The sequence below is a fragment of the Tupaia chinensis genome, unplaced genomic scaffold (assembly GCF_000334495.1).
Source record: "Tupaia chinensis unplaced genomic scaffold, TupChi_1.0 Scaffold000184_1, whole genome shotgun sequence".
Lineage (NCBI taxonomy): Eukaryota > Metazoa > Chordata > Mammalia > Scandentia > Tupaiidae > Tupaia > Tupaia belangeri.
The window spans coordinates 1,753,435-1,780,767 of record NW_006159659.1 but is presented as its reverse complement, the minus strand read 5'-3'; the positions used below and the strand labels follow the sequence as shown (position 1 = coordinate 1,780,767).

Sequence of the window (27,333 nt, the reverse complement as noted above, 5' to 3'; positions counted from 1 at the left end):
GTAAACATACAGAGAAACTAGAGGAGAACTGACATCTTTACTAAGCTGAATCAATTCATGAACATAGTCTGTGTCTACATTTATATAGGTTTTCCTCGATTTCATACATCATCAGTGTTTTATAGTTTTCACTTACAGATCTTGGGACAATTTTCCAAATTTATACATAGTCATTATTTTTGAAACAACTGTATGCTGTTTTTTTCATTTTGGCTTGCAACTGCTAATTGCTAGTACATAAAAATAAAATTAAGGTTTGTTTGTATGGATTTTGTATCTCACTACCTTACTAAACTCATTTACTATTTTTTTCTTCATTTAAACTGCAAGAGGGCGTGTATGCTCACCAGAGAGAGACATAGCAAGAGCGAAGGAGAAGACATCCCCCCATGGGGCGTGGTCACGCTATAATCCCTTCTTCATTTCTCCATCCTGTGGGAATTTGGGGCGTATTTTTCAAGCTGCCATGGCCAGGATTTGAATTGCAGTCAACCACATGGAGTCTAGCTCCCGTACCACACTAGGTTATAGGGCTGGCTCCAAGTTGTAACAATAGTTTTGTAGATTTCTTGGGATATTATACACACACATGTATTATCTTTCTTCCATCCCAATCTCAATGTCTTCTATTTGTTCTATTCCAATCTCAATGCCTTTTATTTCTTTTTTCTTACCCACTGCTCTGGATATGACTTCCAATTGATATTAAGTAAGAGAGGTACAAGTAGACAGCCTTCCTTATCTCTGATGTTAGGAAAAAAGCATTCAGTCTTTCACACTGTAGTATAAGGTAAGCTGTATACTATAATATTGAAATATGCTTTATATCGGGTTGAGTAATTCCACTCTATGGAGGGGGTAGGTTTTCAAAAATTTCATTGAAAATACGTATTATGAAAAAAACTATGTATGGATTTCAATTTTTTCTTTTGCACAAATAAACTCATACTAACTTGCTATAACATGTCTGAACAGGATCTAGTTGAAGCACTAGGAAAGATAAGACATCAGTTTGAAAAGAGCCACTATTAGGGCAACATAAATTCTGATAAAATTGAAGCAAGAACAAATGTCAAATTTGTGGTAACACTTGGATAGAAGAATGGTGAAATCATTAATCCATATGAGAAGTTTATGGGGAAAATGCCCCACATACATCAGTAGTTTACAAAAAGATAACTTGCTTTAAGAATAGACTAGATGATGTTTAAGATAATGCCCACAGTTGGGGCCAGCAGGTGGTATGGTGGTGAAGGTGCTGGACTCCATGGCTGACCACAGTTCAAGTCTTGACCTGGCAGCTTGCTTTCTCACTTTCACTCTCTCTCTCTGTCTCTCTCTAGTAAGTACACATGCCCTATACCAAATTAAATAATATTAAATTAAATAATTCTTTTAAAAAAGATAATGTCTACAGTAACATACTATATCAATTTGAGAGAAAAAAGTAATTCTGTACAGGTCTAACTGAAGAACACTGATGAGTCATAGCAGAAGCGATAGTCAACACCAGAAGATGTCTCAATTTGTTCAGCTCACACAATTCTGATTGAAAAATTAAAGTTGGGGGCTGACAGGTGGTGTGGTGGTTAAGGCACTAGACACCCACATGGTTGACTTCTGTTTGAGTCCCAGACCTGGTGGTTTGCTTTCTCACTTACCTTTCTCTCTGCTTAAATTTAAAAATAAATATTAACGACAAATAAAATGAAATACATTAATAATTCTTAAAAAAAAAGAAAAAGTTGTTCTAGTCAAAAAATGTATGCCAAAAGTATTGCACCCAGATTAGCTTAGATAAGAGCAGAGATATCACTGGAAATTTTAAATAAATGAGATCGAGATCCTGAAACATTTCTTGAAAGAATTGTAATAGGAGATGAAATATGCCTTTACCAGTATGGCCCTGAAGACAAAACACAAACGATGGCTACTAATAGATGGAAATGGTCCAGTAAAAGCCAAAACAGATTCAGTCAGGTGCAAAGGTCGTGGTAACAGTTTATTTGGGATGCTCAAGGCATTTTGCTTGTTGATTTACTGGAAGACCAAAGTGTTTTGTGAAAGTTTACAGAAGTTTCTGCAGAAAAACACCAGGAAAGCTTCACCAGAGAGTCCTCCACCAAGACAATTCTCCTGCTCACTCCTCTCATCAAATAAGGACAATTTTGTGAGAGATTCAATGGGAAATCATTTGACACTGTCTGACTTCTTTTTATTTTCTAATTTTAAAACATTTTTAAAGTACATCTATTTTTCTTCAGTTGATAATGTAAAAAAATGCACTACAATGACATGGCTAAATTCCCAAGACCCTCAATTCTTTATGGATAAAACAAATGGCTTGTATAATCACTTAAAAAATTATCTTAAACTTTATGTAACTTATATTGAGAAACAAAGATTATACTTTTTGTTTTTATCCTTTTAATTCCATTTTTCCATGAACATTTTAAAATTCTTTGTATTTATACTTGCTGAGAATTTTTTCATAAATTTGTGTAATGGTGTATTAAATATTTTTCTGTATTAACTGATATGATTTTTATTCTTCAGTCCATTTATGTGGTGGATTATATATTGATCATTTTCAAGTGTTTGACTTAGCTTTACATATCAAAAATACATCCCACTTAGTCGTGGTATATAATTCTATTTATGTATGGTTAGATTTGTTTTTTTAATATCCAGTTCAAATAAATACTGATCTTGGGACAGCAGGTAGGGTGTGGTTAAGGTGCTGGACTGTCACATGGCTGACTGCAGTTCGAGTCCCAGACCTGGTGGCTTGAAAATCACACGAGCTGCATGTGTGTGTGTGCCCAGAATCCTGGGAGGAGAGTGAAGAAGTGCCAGGACCCCTGAGAGGATGATTTCTCACTTTCCTTCTGTCTCTCTCCTGCAAGCACACACACCCTGTGGCAAAAACCTTAAAAAAAAAATAGAAGAAAGAAAAATAAAAGAAATACTGGTCTGTAAGTTTTTTTTTTTTCTTCTTTTCTGTGTTTGCTCTTGTTGGTTGTTTTGCATTGTTATTCCATCTTTTTGAAGTTTTGGTATAAGGAGGATTGCCTCGTAAAATGAGATAGGAAGTGTTCCCTCCTCTATTTTCTGGAATAGAGTACTATTTGTGCTATTTCTCTGTAAAAATATAGAATTCACCAGTGAAATCATCTGGGCATGTAACTCTTTTCCCTGATACTTTTATTTATTTATTTTTTTGGAGAGGTTTTTGCTATAGGGCGCGTGTGCTCACCAGACAGAGAGACAGAAAGTGAGAAATCACCCCCCCAGGAGGGATGGCCACGCCGCAATCCCTTCTCTGTTCTCCTCTCGGGATCTTAGGCACGCACGCACACATGCCTGATGTTGAGTGCACACATGCCTGGCACTGAGTTTTAAGCCACCGGGTCCGGGACGCAAACCAGGGCAGACTACATGGGAGTCCAGTGACATAGCCATTACACTAACTGCTGGTCCCTCTTTCCCCTGATCCTGAAGGGTTTGTAAATACTATTTACTTTCTTTAGTAGTTATAGGATTATTAAGAATATCTATTTCATCTTGGGTTAAGTTTTGTTAGTTAGTGTTTTTCAAGAAATTGAATCATGGGAACCAGCAATTAGCGTAATGGCTATGTCGCTGGATTCCCACGTAGTCGACTGCGGTTCGCGTCCCGGACCCGGTGGCTTAAAACTCACGCCGGGCGCGTGTGCGTGCGTTCCCAAGATCCCAAGAGGAGAATGGAGGAGAATGGATTGTGGCGTGACCATCCCCCCTGGGGGGTGATTTCTCACTTTCTATCTCTGTGTCTCTCTCTGTCTGGTGAGCACACGTGCCCTATAGCGAAAACCTCTCAAAAAAAAAAAAAAGAAATTGAATAATTTCATCAAACCTTCCAAATTTATGTATAGAGAGTTATTTGTAGCATTCCTTCATTAACCTTTTAAATTTGATTGACTATTATGTTTCTATTTATAATTTAATTGATTTCTGCTCTTACCATTATTACTTGTTCCCACCGTTGTTTTATGCTTATTTTGCTGGTATTTTTCCATTTTCTTGAAATGGGATTTAGATAATTAATTCAAAACCTTTCTTCTTTTCTGACATAAGAATTGATATAGAGCCAGCCAGTGGCATGGTGGTTAAGGCAAATGGATTCCACATAGCCAACTGTGTGGTTTGAGTCCTGACTCATGGCTTGAAAAATACATTAGGTTCATGTGCATGTACATGTCTGCCCAAAATCCTGACAGGGAGCAGAGAAGAACTGCAGCATTATCATCCACCTCGAGGGAATGCTTTCTCACTTTCGCTCGTGTGTGCTTGGGCTCTGGCTTACTCTCTGTCTTCAGTGAGCACATGAACCTCCTAGAAAATTTTTAAAAAGAGAATGCAGTGCTATAAATATCCCTTTCAGCACTGTTTTAGCTGTGTGCCCACAAATTACGATTTTTATATTTTCATTCTGTTCAATGCATTGCTTTTTATTTTCCTTGAGAGTTCCTCTTTGACCACTGGATTACTTAGAAGTATGTTGTTTGAGTTCTAGATTGATTTTATTACCTAATTTCAATTCTTATATAGTTGTTCAATTTTGTTTTATGAAGCAGTTATGGTTAATCTTGGTGAATGTTCTTTGGGCTTGAAAAAAACTTGTATTGTTACCAGATGAAGGGCTCTAAAAATGTCAACTCTATCCTGTTTTTGGTGGTAGTGTTCAGCTCATCTTATCCTTACTGACTTTGTATCTAGTAGTTATTTCAATTCTTGATAGAAAGATGAAGTCTACAACTGTAATTGCGGATCTGTCTATTTCTTCCATCAATTCTGCCAGTTTTTGCTTCATGCACTTTGAAGCTTTGTTATTTAATACACATGCATAGCACTAGCAATTTGTTTCTTTTTTGAATTGTCTATAAGTTTATAAATTGTCTATAAACAGAAAAAAATTATCATTTTAATCTGGTACATGGCTATTTTAGGAATTACCCTATTTAGACCTTAAAAATTTAATATTTATAAATGGTCTATAAATAGACAAAAATATAAACTTATAAATTTTATTAATAAGTTTATAAATTATCTATTTCTCATATGTGTTTGTTGCAAGTATTTTTCCCAGCTTGTCATCTGTCTTACACCACTTTTCATTATTCAGTAATCAAAGCCAAATAGTATATTCCTTTTAATTTTACCCTACATTTTTTAATAATTAGAAAGTCTTTCCACATCAAGAAATTATTTTCTTTTACTCCTATGGATTTTGGTTTGCCATTTAAATAACTGAAATTTAAATATGTAAAATATATTTTAGTGAGGAACAACCAATGTGCTCTATTAATATTTATTTTCCAAAGGCTTAATTAACCAAGTACTCCAGTGCCATTTATTAAGTGACCCTTTCTTTTTTCAGTAGTTTTAACATACAGTTTTCTAAATGATTCTATATAATATAGTCTATTATTGTGTGTCCTCCACTAATTTGTATGTTCCTATTCCACAGTGTTTATCCACATGATTTACTAAAATGGGCAAACACATTAAAAATTCAAATGAAGTTAGAAAAAATGTGAGAAATTAATCAAAAGTCTCAGCTTATAAAAAAATTAACCTTCACTTGAATTATAAGTAGAAGCCAGATTAAAAAAATCCATCCTATGGGGCTGGCAGGTAGCGTGGTGCTAAGGGTGTTGGACTCCTACATGTCCAACCACAGTTTGAGTCTCAGACCTAGAGGCTTTCTCTCTCTCTCTCTCTCTTTTTCTTTCTCTCACTCTATCTCTCTGTCCCTCTCTGATTAAATTTTAAAAACAAACAAACAAATAAAGTTAAACAAAATAATTCTTTTAAAAAAATCCATCCTAATGAAATTTTTCAATAACTGGATTATAGAGTTGGTTACATTGTGGTAGCTAAATTTATCAAAACTCATCAAATTGTATGCTTTAAATAAGTGAATTTTATAGAACTTAAAATAGGCCTCAGTAAAGTTGTTTTGTCAAAAAATGTAAAATATATACACCTCTAGGAGAAAATAATTAATTAAAAAAATTACTGAAAGACCATTTTTGCTTTATTTGAACATAAAAATGGCATTTTAAATCAAGAATTTAAAAATACTTTCAGAATAATTAGGAAAGAATTTTAGTTCCCAGGTTTGAAAAGGTCAGAGACTGTTTATAAAATCTAAAAACTTCATTTGAAAGTGATGAGATAAAGCATGGCATAATTTTTTATTATAAGTACTTTACAGAATTTCATTTAATCTACAAAATATACACAAAGAAAAATCTATTTGATGACTGAATGCCTATAAGAAACTGAATTCTAAGGGTATGTTTTCTATTTTCCTGACCACTCATATTTTAAATAGGACAAGCTTCTCATTCGAGATTAAATTTCAAGAAAAATGGGAGGAAAATCTAAACATATACCAAGGAAAACAATTTTATTTTGTATTGATTAAGTATTTTCTTAAAATTTTCATTTTAAAAGCAAATCACATACAACTATACTAAAAGCCATTCTTAACCAGAAGATATTAATATTTGGTATGATACTTTTGGTTATACCCATATAAGAATGATTTCAAAAAGTTTGTGGAAAAATGTAGTTAAAATATATTTATTTTGGTACAAAAAAATTGGAAATCCATGCATAGTTTCTTCATGATATGCATTTTCCATGAACTTTTTGAAGACCCCATGTATAAATAAGGGCAAAAGACTGACAGGGAGGGTCTAATCTTTTTGAGTCACTAAAGATCAACACGTAATCATAAGTTAATGATTATTTGTGTGATTTAAAAGTTGCTTCTCAATAGAATAAGTGTATTTGATCAGCTTGAAAACAAAACAAAGAAATTCTGTTCTAAAGAAGTCTGAGGAAACCTGACACTAGACCTCTGGACTACTTTCAAAAGGAACACAGTGACTCTAAGTAAAGGAAATTAAATTTACAAAGCATTTTGATACCATAAAGAAGATGATAGATAAAATCCTTGCTTCATTGGTAGATGATTGTTCAGAAATTATGTTATTTAGACCTTAAAAATTAAACAACCATCCTTCTTATTTCATTATATGAACAATATGGTACTTATATTTCACTAGTGTAAAGGTTTATGACCTTACAAAAATTATTATTTGTACTTTCTTCTCAAACAAAACCATGAAATTAATGGGAAGGTTTTTAATGAGTCAGAAATCCTAAGCATATTTAAAGGTAATAAGAAAAGCTAAGATATTAAGAAGTAAAATACGGAATGGTTTACTACAGGGTCATCAGAAAAGTTACGATGTATTTTTCTATGCAAAAATGTGTCATGACTTTTCTGATGCCCCAATTTTTCTCAGGTTGGCACTGTTAAAGCTTTATAATAGTCCATAAATAGTTCTTGTCACTGTCTTCTGGAACAAATGGTGCAAAGTGAGGAGTAATGACACCATGAGAGGTAATAAGACCAAGCTGCAATGAATCACATTATCTGGTTATGTTTGATGTAGCTTTCTTGGTCTCTGTATTTTTTCCTGGTATAAAATTAATTTTTGTCTTAATTTTTTCTATCATAGAAGAGGAAATTAATTAAACCATTTTCTTATGTAAGACAAAAGATTTTAAGTGAATCTTTGTTTTACAAAAATTAAAAAAAAGTAATTTCTCCTAGTACCTTAAACTTTCATGTCTTAAATAGGTTAAAAGTTTCAATGATATCAAGAGATCTCATTGATCCTTTGAAATAAAATGGTCTTAAATTGTATAAGAAATTGAAATTATGTATTAATGATAAAAATGAGAGACCACAATCTTTCATTATAAATAGCAAAATTATTTTTTATTAAATTATCTTGAACATTTTTACGGATGCTATTACACAACACATGTCTTAAATAGGTTAAAAGTTTCAATGATATCAAGAGATCTCATTGATCCTTTGAAATAAAATGGTCTTAAATTGTATAAGAAATTGAAATTATGTATTAATGATAAAAATGAGAGACCACAATCTTTCATTATAAATAGCAAAATTATTTTTTATTAAATTATCTTGAACATTTTTACGGATGCTATTACACAACATCATATATATATATTTGTGTGTGTGTGTGTGTATGTATGTGTGTGTGTGTATATATATATATACATATGTGTGTATATATATATATATATAATGATCTTTAAATCTCCAAGTATAGATTAATTTGGCAAAGCCAGAGAAAATTGCAAGGAAGATGAGGTGTCAAAAACAGTAGGATGTTGGTTAAAAATAGACAAGTAAACCATGCATTGAAAATAAACAGGAAAGCTACCAACTGTGATTCATCTCTGAGGCTTTTCCTCTGGGAATATCTGCTATTTCATTCAGGTCAAGAATTTGGAAGAAAAAAGGAAATTTGTTAGCTTTACATTTTATCTTATTTAAGAAATGGAAGGAGCTGATCTTTGAAGATAAATCTCATTTAAATAGAAGCTCCATGGAAATTGGGGTCTTTATGAATTGTAAACATTATTGTTCTTGCATCCTAACTCTTTGGTCTTAAAAATTTTAAAGTCTTTCAATATCTTATAGATCCCTTCAAAATTGAACGTCATTTTTTTTTAAATAGAGATGTTTGCTATAGGGCCCATGCACTTGCTGGAGAGACAGAGAGACAGAAAGTGAGAAATCACTACCCCAGGGGAATGGCCATGCTGCCATCCCTTCTCCATTCTCCTCTTGGGATTTTGGGCATACATGCAAACGTGTAAATTTCAAGCCTCCAGGTTTGGGACTCGAGTTGTGTTCAGCTATGGGGGAGTCCAGCAATGTAACCATTATGCCATCTGCTGGTCCTCGAAATTGAAGGTTTTGAAAGGTATTTTATAAACAATTATAATTAGGTGTTAATGCTAAAAAAGGAGGGAAAAAATAAAATTTCATTATGAATAGCAGAATAAACATTTTCTATAAATAAAATTCTAAATAGCAATTTGAGGTAATGAGGTCAAAAATAGTTGTCTTGTTTAGCTTTTAAAGAGAAATACCAAAAATAGATAAATGTAGATATGCTGCATTCCCAAGAATGACTTTCTCAAAATCCTCAAGAATTGGTCAGCATTCAAAAAAAGATATAGCATGACAAAAGAACATGATGGAGTTAAAACAAGGACTTGGCATCAGACAAAAATAAATACAAAGTAAAATTTTCATACTATGTGAAGGACTTTACGCAAGTTAATGTCTCATGTGTAAAATTGGGATGATACCTGTTTTGAGAATTCAAAAATTCGATATATATATAAAATATCTAATTCTGTATCTAGAATGAAATTAAAGATTTTTACTTAGACTTCTACCTGTTCAAGTGACATAAAATAAAAATTGCAATAAACCAAATTATATTGCTGTGCATGGAAGTTTTTTCAATGTGTAATAAAAAATGTGTTAATGGCAGAAAGATCATTGTTTATAATTGAAAATAGTTGTTTAGTGTAAGCATAGCCATATTTAACTATCTTTTTTTATTTTTAAAGATTTATGCTATATTATAAACCAAAGGAATAAGTTTATAGACCAAATGCTTGGCAATATTCAACTGCAGTAGCCATTATAAACCTCCCTATTTAAGCAAACCTACACTAATTAACCAGAATATTAAGAATATTTGATCAACATCATTTCTATGCTACTTTTATAATTAATTATCTAAGTTCTATGTTATTCAACAGCAAACAAAAATATGATGTATTCTTATATGAAGAAAGTATAAAGACAGAAATGATTAATTTAGCCCTAGAACTTAAGATGAAACAAAGAACTTTATTAAATTTATTTAGAGAGGAGAAAGGGGGACTTAAATTATGATTCCAAAAGTCACTGACAAATTTTGTGCTTATCCTTTGATATTATATAAAGGGAAGTAAGTTGGAACTATTTCTCATATGGCTTTGGAGAAAAAGGCCAATGACTATAGAATATTAGTGCTTAGAAGAAAATTTCAGATTCTGTGGGTCTTATATCCTCATTCCAAAGAGAAAATAAAAGAGAGGTTAAGGTTTAAGTTACTGAGGGCTAGAGCCAGAACTGAGACTCAACTCTTTCTCAGCCCTCTGAGATTGAGTATAGTATACCATAATGCATTTCAGTGGGAATTCACAACAATGATCCTGAAGAACACTGCTCTTTTGGCTTTTCTAGCATTTCCTTAATGTATTTTGTTTCCTGTGTAAAGTTTATAGGATACATGGGAATAAGAGGGCATGTAGAAAATTGGCTTTACACTCCTGCTGCTACCTATAAAACATTCTTTTTTCAGGACCAGTAGATGGCATAATGGTTACGCTGCTGGACTCCCATGTACTCAACCACAGTTCGAGTAGCAGACCGAGTGGCTTAAAACTCACACTGGGCACCTGTGCATGTGTGCCCAAGATCCCGAGAGAATGGAGAAGAAGAGATCATGGCATGGCCATCCCTCTTGGGGGTGATTTCTCGCTTTCTATGTCTCTGTCTCTCCGGCAAGTGCACATGCCCTATAGTAAAAATCTCTTTAAAAACTACTTTTTTCCTCTTTGAAAGAAATACAAATATAATTGAAATACATACACACAAACAACCTCAAATAAACATCTGGACTATTTGTCAGGAAAACAACCAGCTTAAACATTTCACCTGGCACTGTTACTGATAAAATCTTATTACATTTACATAGATCTCAGGAATTTATATGAGACAAGGAGCAGTTAAGATACTCATACAACTCACAGTAGAGGCAGAAGCAAAGTCAAACTCCCAAATAAATTACTACTACTCATCATTTTCTTTTCCTCTTTTCCATTATCACTAAAAATTTAAAAAGTTGTGAAAAGGGGAATTCAAAGCTATCCTGAACTACATACCATTTGACAAAAAAAAATTTTTTTTTGGAGAGGTTTTCACTATAGGGCGTGTGCACTCGCCAAACAGACAGAGAGAAACAGACAGAAAGCGAGAAATCACTCCCTGGGGGGATGGTCATGCCGCAATCCCTTCTCCTCCATTCTCCTCTCAGGCATGAGTTTTAAGCCTCCGGTCCGGGATGCAAACTGCGGTCGACTACGTGGGAGTCCAGTGACATAGCGATTACGCTAACTGCTGGTTCCCGTCAAAAAAATTTTTTAAAATGGGAGTTTTCACCATTAATTTCTGACCAACTAAACCCACATATCCTGATTCCCTTATCTACCACACATTTTCAGTCTTTGCTCTTCCTAATCTCTTTGTAGGATCTGACTCTACTGACTACTTTCTTTTTTCCTTAAAACTCTTTCTTCCCTTTTCTTCTAAGATGCCACAATTACCTAAGTTCCATCAGCCTCCTTTGTTATGCCTTATTTTTTCCTCATAAGCTGAATTTTTAACCATCCTTCAATTATTGGTGATCCATGAGACTCATTCCTTATCTGACTTTCCTCCCTTCACTCAAAAATATTACTTGAGCAGTCACTACAGGTTAGAAATTCTTCCATAATCATTGTATCAGTGAACAAAGTAGATGAAAAATTCTATGAAATATAAAGTGTAAATATAAAGATTAGTCAGGAGGCCAGCAGGTGGCGTAGTGGTTAAGGCACTGGACTCCCACATAGTAGTTCATGTTTTGAATCCCAGACCCAGTTACTTGAAACACACCAGGCGTGTGTGTATGTATGCCCCAAATCCTGAGAGAACAGAAGAAAAAGGATTGCGGCATAGCTACCACCCCTGGGGGGTGATTTCTTGTTTTCTGTCTCCTCTGTCTCTCTGGCATTTGCCCTATAGTGAAAATCTCTAAAAAAAATAAAAAATAAAAATAAATCAGATGAAAACAACAGCATTTACTTAAATAAATTATATAATATGCTAGAAGTATCTAAGTGTAATGAAAGATAGAACAGGATATAAAGAATCCATAGACCTCCTTTTCTGATTAGGGAAATTTCATTATACTGAAACTAACTCCACAATCCACTGGGTCGTGTCCAGTCAAGTCAGATAACTCTTATCCACTCCAGATGTCTCCTTTTCTCTCTTACCTGTCACTGAGTCATATTTATCTGCATAAAACAACTCTCCACATTTTTCTGTCCTCACTGCTGATTTCTCTAATTAAAACTCTCAATAAATAGTAGTGAAGAGAATAATCTTTTCAGTCAGACATTAAGATTGAGTCCTGGCTCCACTACTTACTTGCCATTTGGTTTTGAACATAACCTCCCTAACTCCTAGCTTTTTTCTTTTCTTCTTTTTTTTAATTGGTAAAAATGAAAACATTTTTTTAGGGTTATTTTGACTAAATGGATGTATCTGAGGTATTAGTGTCCAGAAGATATGATATTATTATCATCAGTGTTAGTATCAGAGTCATCACACCAATAGTAGCAGAATAATTCCATCTTCTAGTTTTACTCTTCCCTAATCTTTCCTAATACTACAACCCAAGTTGTTGTGACCTCCATGACAGGAAGATATGACCTCAAGTGGTAGCGGTCGTAGTTTGGGAAAAACACAAAGACATACACACAAGTAGAGAAAGCAGGGATTGGGTAAACCGGGTGTCTCTGATGGAGATTGCTGCAGTCATTCCCAGGTTTATTCTTTCATAGCGCAAAGGGGGAGGGAAAAAAAAAAAAAGCAGAAGGTAAAGACAGGTGCTTTCTATTATCAACTGCTGCTGTGGAACATCTTGTGTCCCCCGGTTCTAAACAAGCCTCCCCTGGTTTTCTCTGGCTGAAACACAGCTTCCTTTAATTTACAATGACTTGCAGTGCAAATAAAAGAAAAGCAGATCATGTCCTTGTTAGAGCTTTCATTAGCCTTACAGTGTCAGCATAAGGACCATATCTCCATTTGTTTTTAAAGGTCACTATTGTGTTGCTTAGATCTGGCTGCTCCCTACACCGAGTAATCTTCAGAATTCACTGATCTGAACCATAATGACTTTATCTCCCCACTGTCTTCAACATAAAGTCCAAATTCATTAGCATGAAAATTTTTTTTCATTTTTCTGCTTTTGTTTTTGAAAAATTTAAATAAAGTTTATTTGGGGCTAGCTGGTGGTGTGGTGGTTAAGGCAACTGGATCCCACATAGCCAACTGTACAGTTTGAGTCCTGGACCCAGCAGTTTGAAAAGCATGCAGGGCATGTATGCATATGTGCCCAAAATTCCAAGAGTAGAACAGAAGAGAAGGGATTTCAGTGTAGAGTCATCCCCTCATGGGGTGATTTCTCACTTCTCTTTCTCTCTCCTTCTCTCTCTCTCTCTCCCTCAGTAAGCACGCAGCCCTATCACAAAAACAAACAAATAAATAAATAAGGTTAATTTACATCTTCTATGAAAGAGTGAGTAAATGAAAGAGGGAAAGATGGAAATAGTGACAGCTAGCACCCCTAACAGGGTCTCGATGCCATAATCCACTCCCATAGTCAGCCAGCCCTAGGTCATGGCATGCGTGCCCAGCATACTCAGGGAGATCTCTAGATATGAACCCAGAACTTTCCCATATGGGACAGCCACAGAGTATTATGTTTCATTGCTGTGCTACCCTTTTATAGACATCTATCTAATACCATTGTCAAAGATATAATGAAATTTACTAAATACAAATATCAAGACTGTGCAAATTCACAATTAGAAACAGATGATATTAAAAGATATTTTTCCCCCCTGGAGAGGTTTTTGCCATATTATCTACCACACATTTTCAGTCTTTGCTCTTCCTAATCTCTTTGTAGGATCTGACTCTACTGACTACTTTCTTTTTTCCTTAAAACTCTTTATTCCCTTTTCTTCTAAGATGCCACAATTACCTAAGTTCCATCAGCCTCCTTGGTTATGCCTTATTTTTTCCTCATAAGCTGAATTTTTAACCATCCTTCAATTATTGGTGATCCATGAGACTCATTCCTTATCTGACTTTCCTCCCTTCACTCAAAAATATTACTTGAGCAGTCACTACAGGTTAGAAATTCTTCCATAATCATGGTATCAGTGAACAAAGTAGATGAAAAATTCTATGAAATATAAAGTGTAAATATAAAGATTAGTCAGGAGGCCAGCAGGTGGCGTAGTGGTTAAGGCACTGGACTCCCACATAGTAGTTCATGTTTTGAATCCCAGACCCAGTTACTTGAAACACACCAGGCGTGTGTGTATGTATGCCCCAAATCCTGAGAGAACAGAAGAAAAAGGATTGCGGCATAGCTACCACCCCTGGGGGGTGATTTCTTGTTTTCTGTCTCCTCTGTCTCTCTGGCATTTGCCCTATAGTGAAAATCTCTAAAAAAAATAAAAAATAAAAATAAATCAGATGAAAACAACAGCATTTACTTAAATAAATTATATAATATGCTAGAAGTATCTAAGTGTAATGAAAGATAGAACAGGATATAAAGAATCCATAGACCTCCTTTTCTGATTAGGGAAATTTCATTATACTGAAACTAACTCCACAATCCACTGGGTCAGTCAAGTCAGATAACTCTTATCCACTCCAGATGTCTCCTTTTCTCTCTTACCTGTCACTGAGTCATATTTATCTGCATAAAACAACTCTCCACATTTTTCTGTCCTCACTGCTGATTTCTCTAATTAAAACTCTCAATAAATAGTAGTGAAGAGAATAATCTTTTCAGTCAGACATTAAGATTGAGTCCTGGCTCCACTACTTACTTGCCATTTGGTTTTGAACATAACCTCCCTAACTCCTAGCTTTTTTCTTTTCTTCTTTTTTTTAATTGGTAAAAATGAAAACATTTTTTTAGGGTTATTTTGACTAAATGGATGTATCTGAGGTATTAGTGTCCAGAAGATATGATATTATTATCATCAGTGTTAGTATCAGAGTCATCACACCAATAGTAGCAGAATAATTCCATCTTCTAGTTTTACTCTTCCCTAATCTTTCCTAATACTACAACCCAAGTTGTTGTGACCTCCATGACAGGAAGATATGACCTCAAGTGGTAGCGGTCGTAGTTTGGGAAAAACACAAAGACATACACACAAGTAGAGAAAGCAGGGATTGGGTAAACCGGGTGTCTCTGATGGAGATTGCTGCAGTCATTCCCAGGTTTATTCTTTCATAGCGCAAAGGGGGAGGGAAAAAAAAAAAAAGCAGAAGGTAAAGACAGGTGCTTTCTATTATCAACTGCTGCTGTGGAACATCTTGTGTCCCCCGGTTCTAAACAAGCCTCCCCTGGTTTTCTCTGGCTGAAACACAGCTTCCTTTAATTTACAATGACTTGCAGTGCAAATAAAAGAAAAGCAGATCATGTCCTTGTTAGAGCTTTCATTAGCCTTACAGTGTCAGCATAAGGACCATATCTCCATTTGTTTTTAAAGGTCACTATTGTGTTGCTTAGATCTGGCTGCTCCCTACACCGAGTAATCTTCAGAATTCACTGATCTGAACCATAATGACTTTATCTCCCCACTGTCTTCAACATAAAGTCCAAATTCATTAGCATGAAAATTTTTTTTCATTTTTCTGCTTTTGTTTTTGAAAAATTTAAATAAAGTTTATTTGGGGCTAGCTGGTGGTGTGGTGGTTAAGGCAACTGGATCCCACATAGCCAACTGTACAGTTTGAGTCCTGGACCCAGCAGTTTGAAAAGCATGCAGGGCATGTATGCATATGTGCCCAAAATTCCAAGAGTAGAACAGAAGAGAAGGGATTTCAGTGTAGAGTCATCCCCTCATGGGGTGATTTCTCACTTCTCTTTCTCTCTCCTTCTCTCTCTCTCTCTCCCTCAGTAAGCACGCAGCCCTATCACAAAAACAAACAAATAAATAAATAAGGTTAATTTACATCTTCTATGAAAGAGTGAGTAAATGAAAGAGGGAAAGATGGAAATAGTGACAGCTAGCACCCCTAACAGGGTCTCGATGCCATAATCCACTCCCATAGTCAGCCAGCCCTAGGTCATGGCATGCGTGCCCAGCATACTCAGGGAGATCTCTAGATATGAACCCAGAACTTTCCCATATGGGACAGCCACAGAGTATTATGTTTCATTGCTGTGCTACCCTTTTATAGACATCTATCTAATACCATTGTCAAAGATATAATGAAATTTACTAAATACAAATATCAAGACTGTGCAAATTCACAATTAGAAACAGATGATATTAAAAGATATTTTTCCCCCCTGGAGAGGTTTTTGCCATTTTTCTTTTGGAGAGGGTTTTTCTATAAGGTACATGCTCTTGTCAGAAAAACAGAGAGACAGAAAGCAAGAAATTACTCCCTGGGGGGGATGGCCACGACGCAATCCCTTGTCCTCCATTCTCCTCTTGGGATCTTGGGCACGCACACACATGTGCCCAGCGTGAGTCCAAGCCACCGGGTGTGGGACTTGAACCATGGTCTATCACATGGGAGTCCAGCAACATAGCCATGACAGCAACTGCTGGTCTCAAGATTAAAAGATATGTAATGAAAATCAAATATATTTTCATTAATGAAAATATATTTTCATTAAGGTATCTGATTATTGAGAAGTCCCCCCAAATAACTATATTACATTAATTGAGGACTAAGCCATATTTTACTGACTATATTTTTTTTTTTGGAGAGATTTTCACTGTAGGGCGCGTGCGCTCACCAGACAGACAGAGAGAGACATAGAGACAGAAAGCGAGAAATCACCCCCCAGGGGGGATGGTCACGCCGCAATCCCTTCTCCTCCATTCTCCTCTCGGGATCTTGGGCACGCACGCACACGCGCCCGGCGTGAGTTTTAAGCCACCGGGTCCAGGACACGAACCGCGGTCGACTATGTGGGAATCTAGCGACATAGCCATTACGCTAACTGCTGGTTCCCCTGACTGACTATTAATAATAACTTTTAGAATGTATATATTTAAAATGCAATTACTTTAAATGATCAATAAATGTGGTTTAGACAATTTTGAGAATGAAATTTTAATGATGTTATGCAGAAGAAACATGCTATTCATTAATTCACAAAAAGCCAGTAATACATAGCTTAGGGTTCCAATTTAGATTTAGTATCATCACTTTGTGTGTGTGTGTGTATGTGTGTGTGTGTGTGTGTGTGTGTGTGTGTGTGTGGATACTTAAAAAAAATCATGGAAAATGGAATTAAAGTACAAGTTTATTCTGATGTAAATTTTTTATACATGTATAGTTTTTTTTATAATATGTATTTTCTATGAACATTTTTAAGGCTTTTCCACAGGACCCATGTGCTCAATAGAGAGAGACAGTGAGAGCGAGTGAGAAATCACCCTCCAGGGTAATGGTCATGCCACAATCCATTTGTTGAGAAACAAACAATATTTCAAAATTTGATTATTTATTCATTATAACATAGTATATGTCCCTTATAAAAAAAAGTTCAAAACTAACAGTAGAGCTCATTTAGTTTAGTTTTGTTTTGTTTTTATAGAGAGATTTTTTGCTATAGGGCATGTGCACTTACTGGAGAGACAGAGACAGACAGAAAGACAGAAAGCGAGAAATCACCACTCAGGGGGGATGGCCACATCACAGTCCTCTTTCCTCCATTCTCATCTTGGGATCTTGGGTAGGCACGTACACATGCCTGGCATGACTGTTAAGCAGCCAGGTTCGAGACTCAAACTGTGGTAGACTACATGAGAGTCCAGTGACATAATTATTACACCATCCACTGATCTCATTTTTTTTTTTAAATTTGCTATAGGCTGTGTGCACTTCCAGAGAGAGACAGAGAGAGAAAGTAAAAAAGCATTCCCCAGGTGGGATGGTCACACTACATTCCCTTCTCTATTCTGCTTTCAGGATTTGGGGCACGTAATCACGCACCTATGCTGGGCATGTTTTTCAAGCCACCGGTCTGGGACTCAAATCATGCAGTCAGCCATATGGGATCTGGCCACCTTAACCACCATGCCACCAGCTAGCCCTCATTTAGATTTTTATAAATAGGTGTGATGTTTTACTGTTATAAAGTTTAACTATGTGTATAATTTTATGTGTATAATTTTAACCTAATCTTTTGCATTTCATATTATAAAAATTTTCATGCTATTTTATGTGTTCCAAAACAAATGAAAGTGAACTAAGCTAAAAAAAAAAAGCCTAAATGCATGTTTATGATTGCCAAAATTGTACAATATGAATAACAATAGAGAATAAATAAAGCAAGGGTAAGGAGACATGTAATGCACACTATCAAAGTGTCAATGTCTACCCATTTAAAACAATATGTAAAATCCCAGTGTTCACATCCCTAACTAAGACCAGTTAGGGAAACAAACTTATAAGTAGGAAGATAAAGCAATATTATAAATTTTGTTGAGTAAAATAATAACTTTACTTATAAAGAAGCAAAGATATTTTGCAGTTGTCAGAGACGAATTAAACTTTTTTGAGAGAGACTGTTTTTGGTAATGGGTTGCATGTGCTTGGCAGAGAGATATAGAGACAGAAAGCGAGAAATCACCCCCCCCCAAGGGGATGGTCATGCCACAGTCCCTTCTCTTGCATTCTTCTCTCAGGATTTAGAACATGCACACACATGTGCTTGGCGTGAGTTTTAAGCTGCCTGGTTTGAGACTCAAACTGCAGTTGGCCATGTGAGAGTCTAGCACCTTAACCACTATACCACCTGCTGGCCCTGAGAATAATTATTAATTGGCTACTTAGTTGGATATCAAATTTTACAAAAGATTAATATCTACTTGATGATACCCATATATTTTTGTAAATCATAATTAGACATTTATTACTTGGTACTTTGCTATTTGTTCAATTCTTTAACAAGAAAACATGAAATGATGTTATATTAAAACTGGTATCTGAAAAAAGTTTACTAAAGAAACATCTGGAAGATTTTACCTGTCCAACCAGGCAAGTAGACTCTTGGCTGCTCCGATCAGATCTACAACTGAGGTTAGAAAGTCATTTGGCAATTTTCGGCTGGTCCTTCCATCATAATGGCCACTCCTCTTCCTTCCTGTTATAAAATTCTGCAGATTTTTGGCAGATGCATTCAACTTGTGAGAAAGGGTTTTTAGATTTTCTGTTTCCAAGCCATAATTCTGAATTTAAAAAAGAGAAAAATATATCTAAAATCAACATTTTATTCTTTCATTAACATATTTGCCAAGTAGTTTAGTATGCACAGGCAATTAGACTAGTGTTAGAGTACAAATGATTATGATTGGGTTCCTGGTCTTGTAGAACCCACTGTCAATAAGGATTTGAGAGATATCAGATAAACAAATTACAATAAAACATGTTAAGTATTAATATGAACATGGAAAGATAACGGCATTATATTTTGGAACTATGCCACCCAAGAGAGCAAGATTATAAAGTTTCAAATGTTTATGTTTTAAAGCAAAACTTAAGTTCGTTATTGACAAATATTTTTGAATATCGACTCAATAAACATATGCATGGTGATAAATGTAGAAACCAAGAAAAATTCTGCTTCTCAAGGTTAGAAAAATAAGCATAATCCAACAATAAAATTAAAAACCAAGAAATAAACCTTATGTACTATACCATTTTTTGGTGTTTCTACATAATGACTCATAAGAAGTTTCTTTTATAATACAGTACCAATTGACTCAAAATCAATGATTGCCAACATAGACATCTTGAAATAGCAAGAAACAAATGAAAGAAATAGCGAGAAACACTTGAAATAAATAAATTTAATTATTAATTGGGGAATTAATATTACTCCCTAATATGTGAGTTACATTAAAAATAATAATTCTAATATCATTTTTTGGAGATTTTTTTGTTTTTCTTTTTGTTTTTGTTTTGCTATAGGGCACGTGTACTTGCCAGAAAGACAGAGAAAGACAGAGACAGAAAGCAAGAAATCATCCCCCGGGGGGATGGCCACACCACAATCCCTTCTCCTCCATTCTCCTCTCGGGACCTTGGGGACACACGCACACTCACCCGGCATGAGTTTAAGCCACCAGGTCTGAGACTTGAACTGTGGTTGATTACACGGGAGTCTAGCAACATAGCCATTACGCCAACTGCTGGTCCCAATAATTCTAGTATCTTAAATGTTCATGGAAGTGGATGGTTTGTTGTGATATAAGTCACCAATAAATCCCACTCTTGTTGGCCGTTTAAAGGGTCAACAAGTAAGTGAAGGTCCCTTGTGCTTCTAGCCCAGGGTTATGGGATGAAGAATTCTGCCTCAACTTTTAAAAAAAAAATGCAGATTTATGAATTCCAGGTTTGCTTTTTACTGGATATGCAATGGGAAATGCATGGGAAAACTAGGTATTACTATTGGTATAAAAGGATTACCTCTTACCTTAAAAAAAAACAAAAATATAGATGTGAAACATACTTATCTGTTTTCTTTTTCCTATATGCTACCAATTTGTTTATATAGTTGGCCTAAACATGTGTACCAGGAGGCAATCATGACTCAGAACTGATTCAACATAACCAATCTAGTCTTAATGAATAGTTGATAAGTTCACACTGGTCTTCTCTTTCAATTACATAGGTTTAAAAAAATAAAATTAAATGAAGGAACACATTTCATATTTTAGAAAATAAGGTTGGCTATATCCTCACAGGGGAAAATGTTGACTAAACACATATCTAAAACCATTCAATATTCGTCCGTACATTTCATAACACCAGTGCCATTCTATTCAGAATTCTTCATTCTTCATTTTAATGCACAATGTAGCAGTTGTTTATGTTTATAATAGTTTGATTTATAAATATGAATCCTAAAAGGCTTGCTTTAATACATTTTTTAGAAAGTAAATCATTTCACATTTTTTAGAAAGTAAACCATTTCAAGATGAATGAACCAATCAATTAGATGCAAAGAAACAAATCTTAGCAATGGCAAACAGCAATTTTTTTCATAGAAAATGTCTATTATATGAAAAGAACATAAAGAATGAAAACTGTTTTATCATAAATGATTCACTTATAGTTTTCAATAAAAGGTATACTGTCAGAACACAAATTAAAGGTTATATATTAAACTATAGACACTATTGATACTTTTACTATTTTAGTTAATATTCTTTGCTTTCTATTTAAGCATACTAAATGATAGTACAATAACTTTAAAGAGTTAATCACTTCCAAATCATGAACAGCTTATTCTTTTCTAGAATAATGTAGTACAAACAATATAGTTGATGTTAATAAATATATGTTGCATGAATGAACAAGTGACTTAAATGAACCTTTGCTTTTCATCAGCTGCCATGAGATTTGTTCCCTATATGGATTAACTTAAAGACAAGGCTACTGAAAATACAGCAGTTTAAAAGAAATGAAAGGAAATTGGTCATTTTTCTGTGTCTTTCTTACATGAAAAAAAGAAATGTCAGAGTCAAAAGCGATGTAGGCAAGAGAAAAAAATTACAGTTCTCTGAAGAAAAACAAGAATCTTGTTTTTCTTGCTCTCATTAAGTAAGCTAACATTAACCATTAACTTCACATCCTTATTTGTTAAACACTAGGCAGAAATCTAAAGAAAAAATATGAATTTGAGAAAGGTGTCTTCCTTTGATGAGCCTATCAAAATTGAAGGACCAAAAAATTATAATTTGATATAAGATGCTAATTTGCCTTCAGAATTTCCTACTTTGCACTAGCCAAAACCAAAATTCTCATTTTTCTCTGAGCATTCCATTCCGTACTCTTTCATAATTCTGTCTTTACACATAATTTTTCTTCCACCAGTTAACTTTTCCCAACTTTTATTTATTTTTAGTCTGGTAAACATTGAGTTATCCTGCAAGGCCCAATGAAAATCTACCCTACACTTCCTGAGTCCCTCAGCAATGTTAATTTCCTTCTGTCCTCCCCTGAAATTGTCTTTAAATCTATGTTGTCTTTTAATAATTGTCTTCTTTAACAGACTATACATGTTTTAGGAGTGCAGACTGCGTTTTTCTTATCTTTGCATTCCCAGTGGTAGTACAGTTTCAGCATGCATATTTAATTGTTTAATGAATAAATAAATATAGTAGATGTGAAGAAAAAGTAGAAAGGCCAGTAGAAAGCAGAGAGACAAAACATAGTTCCCCATTCCTAACAGGACAACTCCTGGTCCAGACAACCCAGTTTACTGATGAGGCATCTCACCTCTTGATTTTATCATGGCATGCAGAAATAAATCAGAATTCACTGCTTGAAAGTTTGATTTATATTCATTAGAAAACATCTTATTACATAAACCGGAAGATATCTACACTTGTGACTTGCTCACATGTAGCCATTAGGAAGGAGTGAAAAGGAAGTTTAATATTTGACTGCTTTGGGGAATATATCAATAGATTGGACACAGAAAAAAAAAAAAGGACTTCAGTGTTTTATCTTTTTCTGTGTTCACTTCCAGAAGAGATCAATCACATAACAAAGTATACTAATGATGCAACACTACAGTGTTGAAACTCAGAACTGCAGGACTAAAGCTCAGAATAAATCGGGGTTTACTAGTGATGTGGCTGAAATTTTAGAAATGGTTGGTAGAAACATACTGATAGCAGGACTTTTAGTACATTAGGTCAGGAGAGTTTTATTTATGGGCCAGACTCCAAAGCCTACAGATCTAGACTATCTGTTCATAACACCATCAATCATCATTCTTTCCTTCTTCAAACTGGCAGTGTGAGGACATAGCACATGATCAGTACATCATGAGGAGCCCTGCTTATAATATATAAACCCTAGACTTAAAGCTCTGATAGACCCGAATGCTACTGTTATAGAATATGTGGCAAACAGGGAAGTGCTATATATGTCCATTTCAAGGCCACTTCAATTGTACCTTCATAGTCATTTTGAGTCAAATTTGGATACCACAATATACTAAATTCACTGTGGGGTCTTATCTTTACCTAAGTACTATCTTTTACTTCAGGCATGATTTCTGTGACGATTCAGATAGAGTACAAGGACATACTCTTGTCTAAGTTTTATCTCTGAGATAGGAAAATAAAAAGATCCTCACAATATCATGTGAAAAATTTGATAAATTTCCTTCAACATCACTTTCAAAAAGTTATTCATTAAGGATCTACTATTGCCAGACATTTGTGCTGTACACTAGATGTCAAGTAAACAGTCAGTTTTCCCATATAGCATCAGTCTAGAAGTTAACTTGTTAACACCCACAAATATACACAATTGGCTCTCCATATTCATAGGAGAAAAAGAAGTTAACTTGTTAACACCCACAAATATACACAATTGGCTCTCCATATTCATAGGTTCCACATCTGTAGATTCAGTTAACCACAGAGAAGCCAGTTCATTCCAATTGTTATGAAATGGAGGAAGTAGCTCCCCAAAAGAGAGATGTTAAGGAAGTTTACTTATATATTTTTCTTCTCCTCTATATCTGATGCAAATACTATTACTTATAAGTAATCTACAGATTTAAAGTATATGGAAGGATATGTGTAAGTTATATGCAATACTATGCCATTTTATAATAGGGACTTGAGCAACCAAGGATTTTGGTACTGTAGGGGATTCTGGAACAAATCTCCATGGATACTGAGTGACAACTATAATTTTAGATCAGGCAAGGGTGAGGAAGTAATAAAGGAATGTCTCTGAGGAAATGATAATGAAGGAAAAACTAAAGTACATGTGGGAGGAACTATTCAACTAATCTGGTTTCAGAATCTACTCTTCTTTGAAAACTGTTTTCAGTTGCTTATCCTGTTGCTTACACTGTTATTCAGTTTTTCTTTTCCTTACTTATCCTATTGGTTGACTTTTAGTGAAATGTGATGACACTACTGATGTTCCTTAATGAAAATAACACTAATTGCCTTTTTTTTTCTTTTTTTCCTTTTTTTTTGCTATACGGCACGTGCGCTCACCAGACAGACAGAAAGAGACAGAGAGACAGAAAGTGAGAAATCACCCCCCAGGGGGGATGGCCACGCCGCAATCCCTTCTCTTCCATTTTCCTCTCGGGACCTTGGGCACGCATGCACACACACCGGGCGTGAGTTTGAAGCCACCGGGTCCGGGATGCGAACCACGGTCAACTATGTGGGAGTCCAGCGACATAGCCATTACGCTAACTGCTGGTCCCAACACTATTTGCTTTTGTGATTACTTTGTCTTGGCTATCTTTATGTTTTTCTGACTACTCTGTAAGACTCTTCTATAGCCCTCTTCCTTCTCAACCAGACTGCCAAGTCATATCCTGTTTGTTTATATTTTGCAGGCCCTTAATGAGTGATCTCTTCTCTTTCTATGAATTCTATTTCTATACCCTTAAGATCCCCAAATCTGGATCTTCATTCATATCTCAGCTTTAAATGCATAAGTTCCACTGTCTGATGAATATCTCCTTCTTTATAACCCAGAGACATCTCAAATTCAAAAATTCCAAAACTTAATTTATAATACAACTTAAACCTATTCTTGTTGCTGTTGCCTATCTTCTTTATTATAAAATCATCTATTTTACTCTTCAGCTAGGAAAGTGAAATGTATCTCAACTCTTTCATATTGCTCCTCATATTCACCAGATTTTCTCTATTCCTATCGCATACTCTTAATTCAGGCCCTACTAATTGCTTATGTAAATTATTTTAAATATTTCTCCCTGTTTTAGTGTGTGTGTGTGTGTGTGTGTGCGTGTGTGTCCATTCCATTATGTCCTTTTCAGTACCATCATTTACCATTTTAAAACAATTACTAGGTCATTCTTGGATGGGTCCCTAATAACACACCAGCAAGCACAAATATTTTATCATGATGTTAAGGCAATTTACAGTCTGGCCTCATTCTCTTTTCTAAAGCCTAATTTCCTGCTGCTGTTTCCCAGCTATTTTTGTCATCCCAAATACCATCTTAAAAACACATTCTGCATGCTCTTTATTCTGTATGCTTGCATATGTGTTGTTTTATCTAACTGGAATGCCCTTCCCGTTCTTCCACCTACCAAACACATGCTCATCTTCCATTAAGCTGCATACTTATTTCTTGTGCAATATGAACTCATCTATTTTAGTCAAAGCTAGTTAATTTCTCTTATGTGCTCACATAATGCTTGGCTCATACTTTTATTTTAGTAATTACATTACAGTATTGTGATTGATTATTTGTATATCATTCTCCCTGACTAGGCTTTTCAAGAAGGCAGGAACTAGGTTTTATTCACATCTGACTACACAGTGTTGAGTGTATTAACTGATTCCTAAACTGAATTGTGTTTAGTTATCTATTCATTTTTAAAATTAATCATCTCAATCAACAAGAATTACTATTTATTGAATGCATACCGTATGCCAGGGGCTGAATTAGGCATTACAGAAACATTATTTTATTTATTTTTCCCCAACAACACCAAGAAGTAGATGTTACTTCTGTTTTAAATAAAATAATTAAGGCTATAGTGAAATCATTTGTCCACACATATCAGTAATCGAGCCAAAATTCAAACCAAGGTTTTACATAGTTCATATAATATATTTACTTTACATAGCTCATATTCTTTCTCTTCTGTAGCTATTACCTGCCCTCCTTACAAATAACTATAAGAAATTTAAAACCCATCAGGTGAGTGTCATATGGTCTAATGGTGAAAAAAATCTTTCTCCTAGAATATTCAGTGTATTATCAGAATCTTACAGGAGTATTATTTTGACATTGGTTATTTTTCACTGTCTATGCACTACTCTTTTTTTTTTTTTTGAGAGGTTTTTGCTATAGGGCGCGTGCGCTCGCCAGACAGACAGAGAGAGACATAGAGACAGAAAGCGAGAAATCACCCCCCAGGGGGGATGGTCATGCCGCAATCCCTTCTCCTCCATTCTCCTCTCGGGATCCTGGGCACACACATACACGTGCCCGGCGTGAGTTTTAAGCCACCAGGTCCGGGACGTGAACCGCGGTCAACTACGTGGGAGTCCAGCAACATAGCCATTACACTAACTGCTGGTTCCCTGCACTACTCTTTAATATAAAGAATTAATCATATAAAGTACAATATTTAATTTTCACTGGATATATATATATATGCGTGTGTGTGTGTGTGTATCACACAAAGAGCACTCTATTTGTTTAAGTATGATTTTTCCTAAAATAGGATTACTTAATATTTGTGATACTAATTAAGAACTTTAAAATGGGAATGTACTTCGTAAACGATTGTGTACAATTGTATATCCTGAATGCACTTGTAAATACTTCCTTAGTGAGTTTTAACTTAAGTTGTTCAACTGGCTAAAAGTAATTTTACCAGTTGAGTTTTAACTCTTTTAACTTGTCATTGGGAACTAAAACAATGAATTCAAGGAAGGAAGAAAATATCATGAGAATTATGTTATTTAGGGCTGGCTTATGGCATAGTGGTTAAGATATCTAGATCCCAGAGAGTTAACTGAATGGTTTGAGTCCCTCATCTTGCAGCATGAAGAGTACACTGGGAGCATATGCATGCATGTCCAAAATTCCAAAATGAGGGAGAAATAGAGAAGAGATTAACAGCATAAGCATCCCCCATAGGGGGGTGCTTTTTTACCAACCACCCTATTACTTTCTGGCAAGCACAATGTGTCATCTAGTAAAAATTACAGAAAAAAAAAATTAAAGGAAGGAAAAAGAAAAAAAAATAAAAAGAAGAGAAAAAACAGAAAATCAGGGTTTTTTTTTTCTACTTAAAATTACTAAGTAATTAGGAAAGTCATGATGTATTTTCCTATGTTTTTCTATGCAAAAATGCATCATGACTTTTCTGATTACCTTATAAAAAGAAGAAAAAAGAGGAAAAGAATAAAAGGGAAAAGAGAGGAGTTTCCTTTTCTACCAGTTTTATGTCTTTACCAGTGCACACAGAAGGTCAACTGCTTCCAAGATCAGTTCCTGATGACCAATGCGACTGACCCCCAGATCTTCTAGCTCCTGATGTGTAATGCGCAGCAGTTGGTCTCCACTGATCTTCTCCCTCTCAAAGTTCTTAATATACTGCTGCAAACAGTCATCGAGACCTATAAAAATAAAAGTATGGAAGACCAGAACTAAAACATAGCTGAAATAAACAAATTATGATGATAGAGAATAGAAGTGTTAACTTCCACCATGTCACATGATAAAGTCATTTTAACTCTGAACTAGTCCCAATTATCCACCTTTTCTTAACCTATACATGGGCTGCGGAGGGAAAATATAATTTCACCATATTCCTAGTATCAATAGTTTGGTTCCTATTTGCCTTTTCCTCAGCAAATACTGAAAATCTTTATCTCCTGTCTCTTCTCTGAGCAGCTCACCTTGCAGCCTATTTCATAAAGAATGCTAACAGGCAGGTTCTCCTACTTTCAAATTTATCTGCATCACACTCT

The 27,333-nt window shown here is 35.0% G+C and overlaps 1 protein-coding gene across 1 annotated transcript in view; it reads right to left on the bottom strand.

Annotated features, from left to right (window-relative positions):
- CNKSR2 (connector enhancer of kinase suppressor of Ras 2) overlaps positions 1-27,333 on the bottom strand; it is a 299,161-nt gene that overhangs the window by 249,122 nt on the left and 22,706 nt on the right. The window contains exons 3-4 of the mRNA XM_006146681.2: positions 26,816-26,979; positions 18,851-19,053 (exon numbers count right to left, since the gene is read on the bottom strand). Of these exons, the coding sequence (XP_006146743.1) occupies positions 18,851-19,053; positions 26,816-26,979 (367 nt within the window). The remainder of the gene's footprint in view (positions 1-18,850; positions 19,054-26,815; positions 26,980-27,333) is intronic.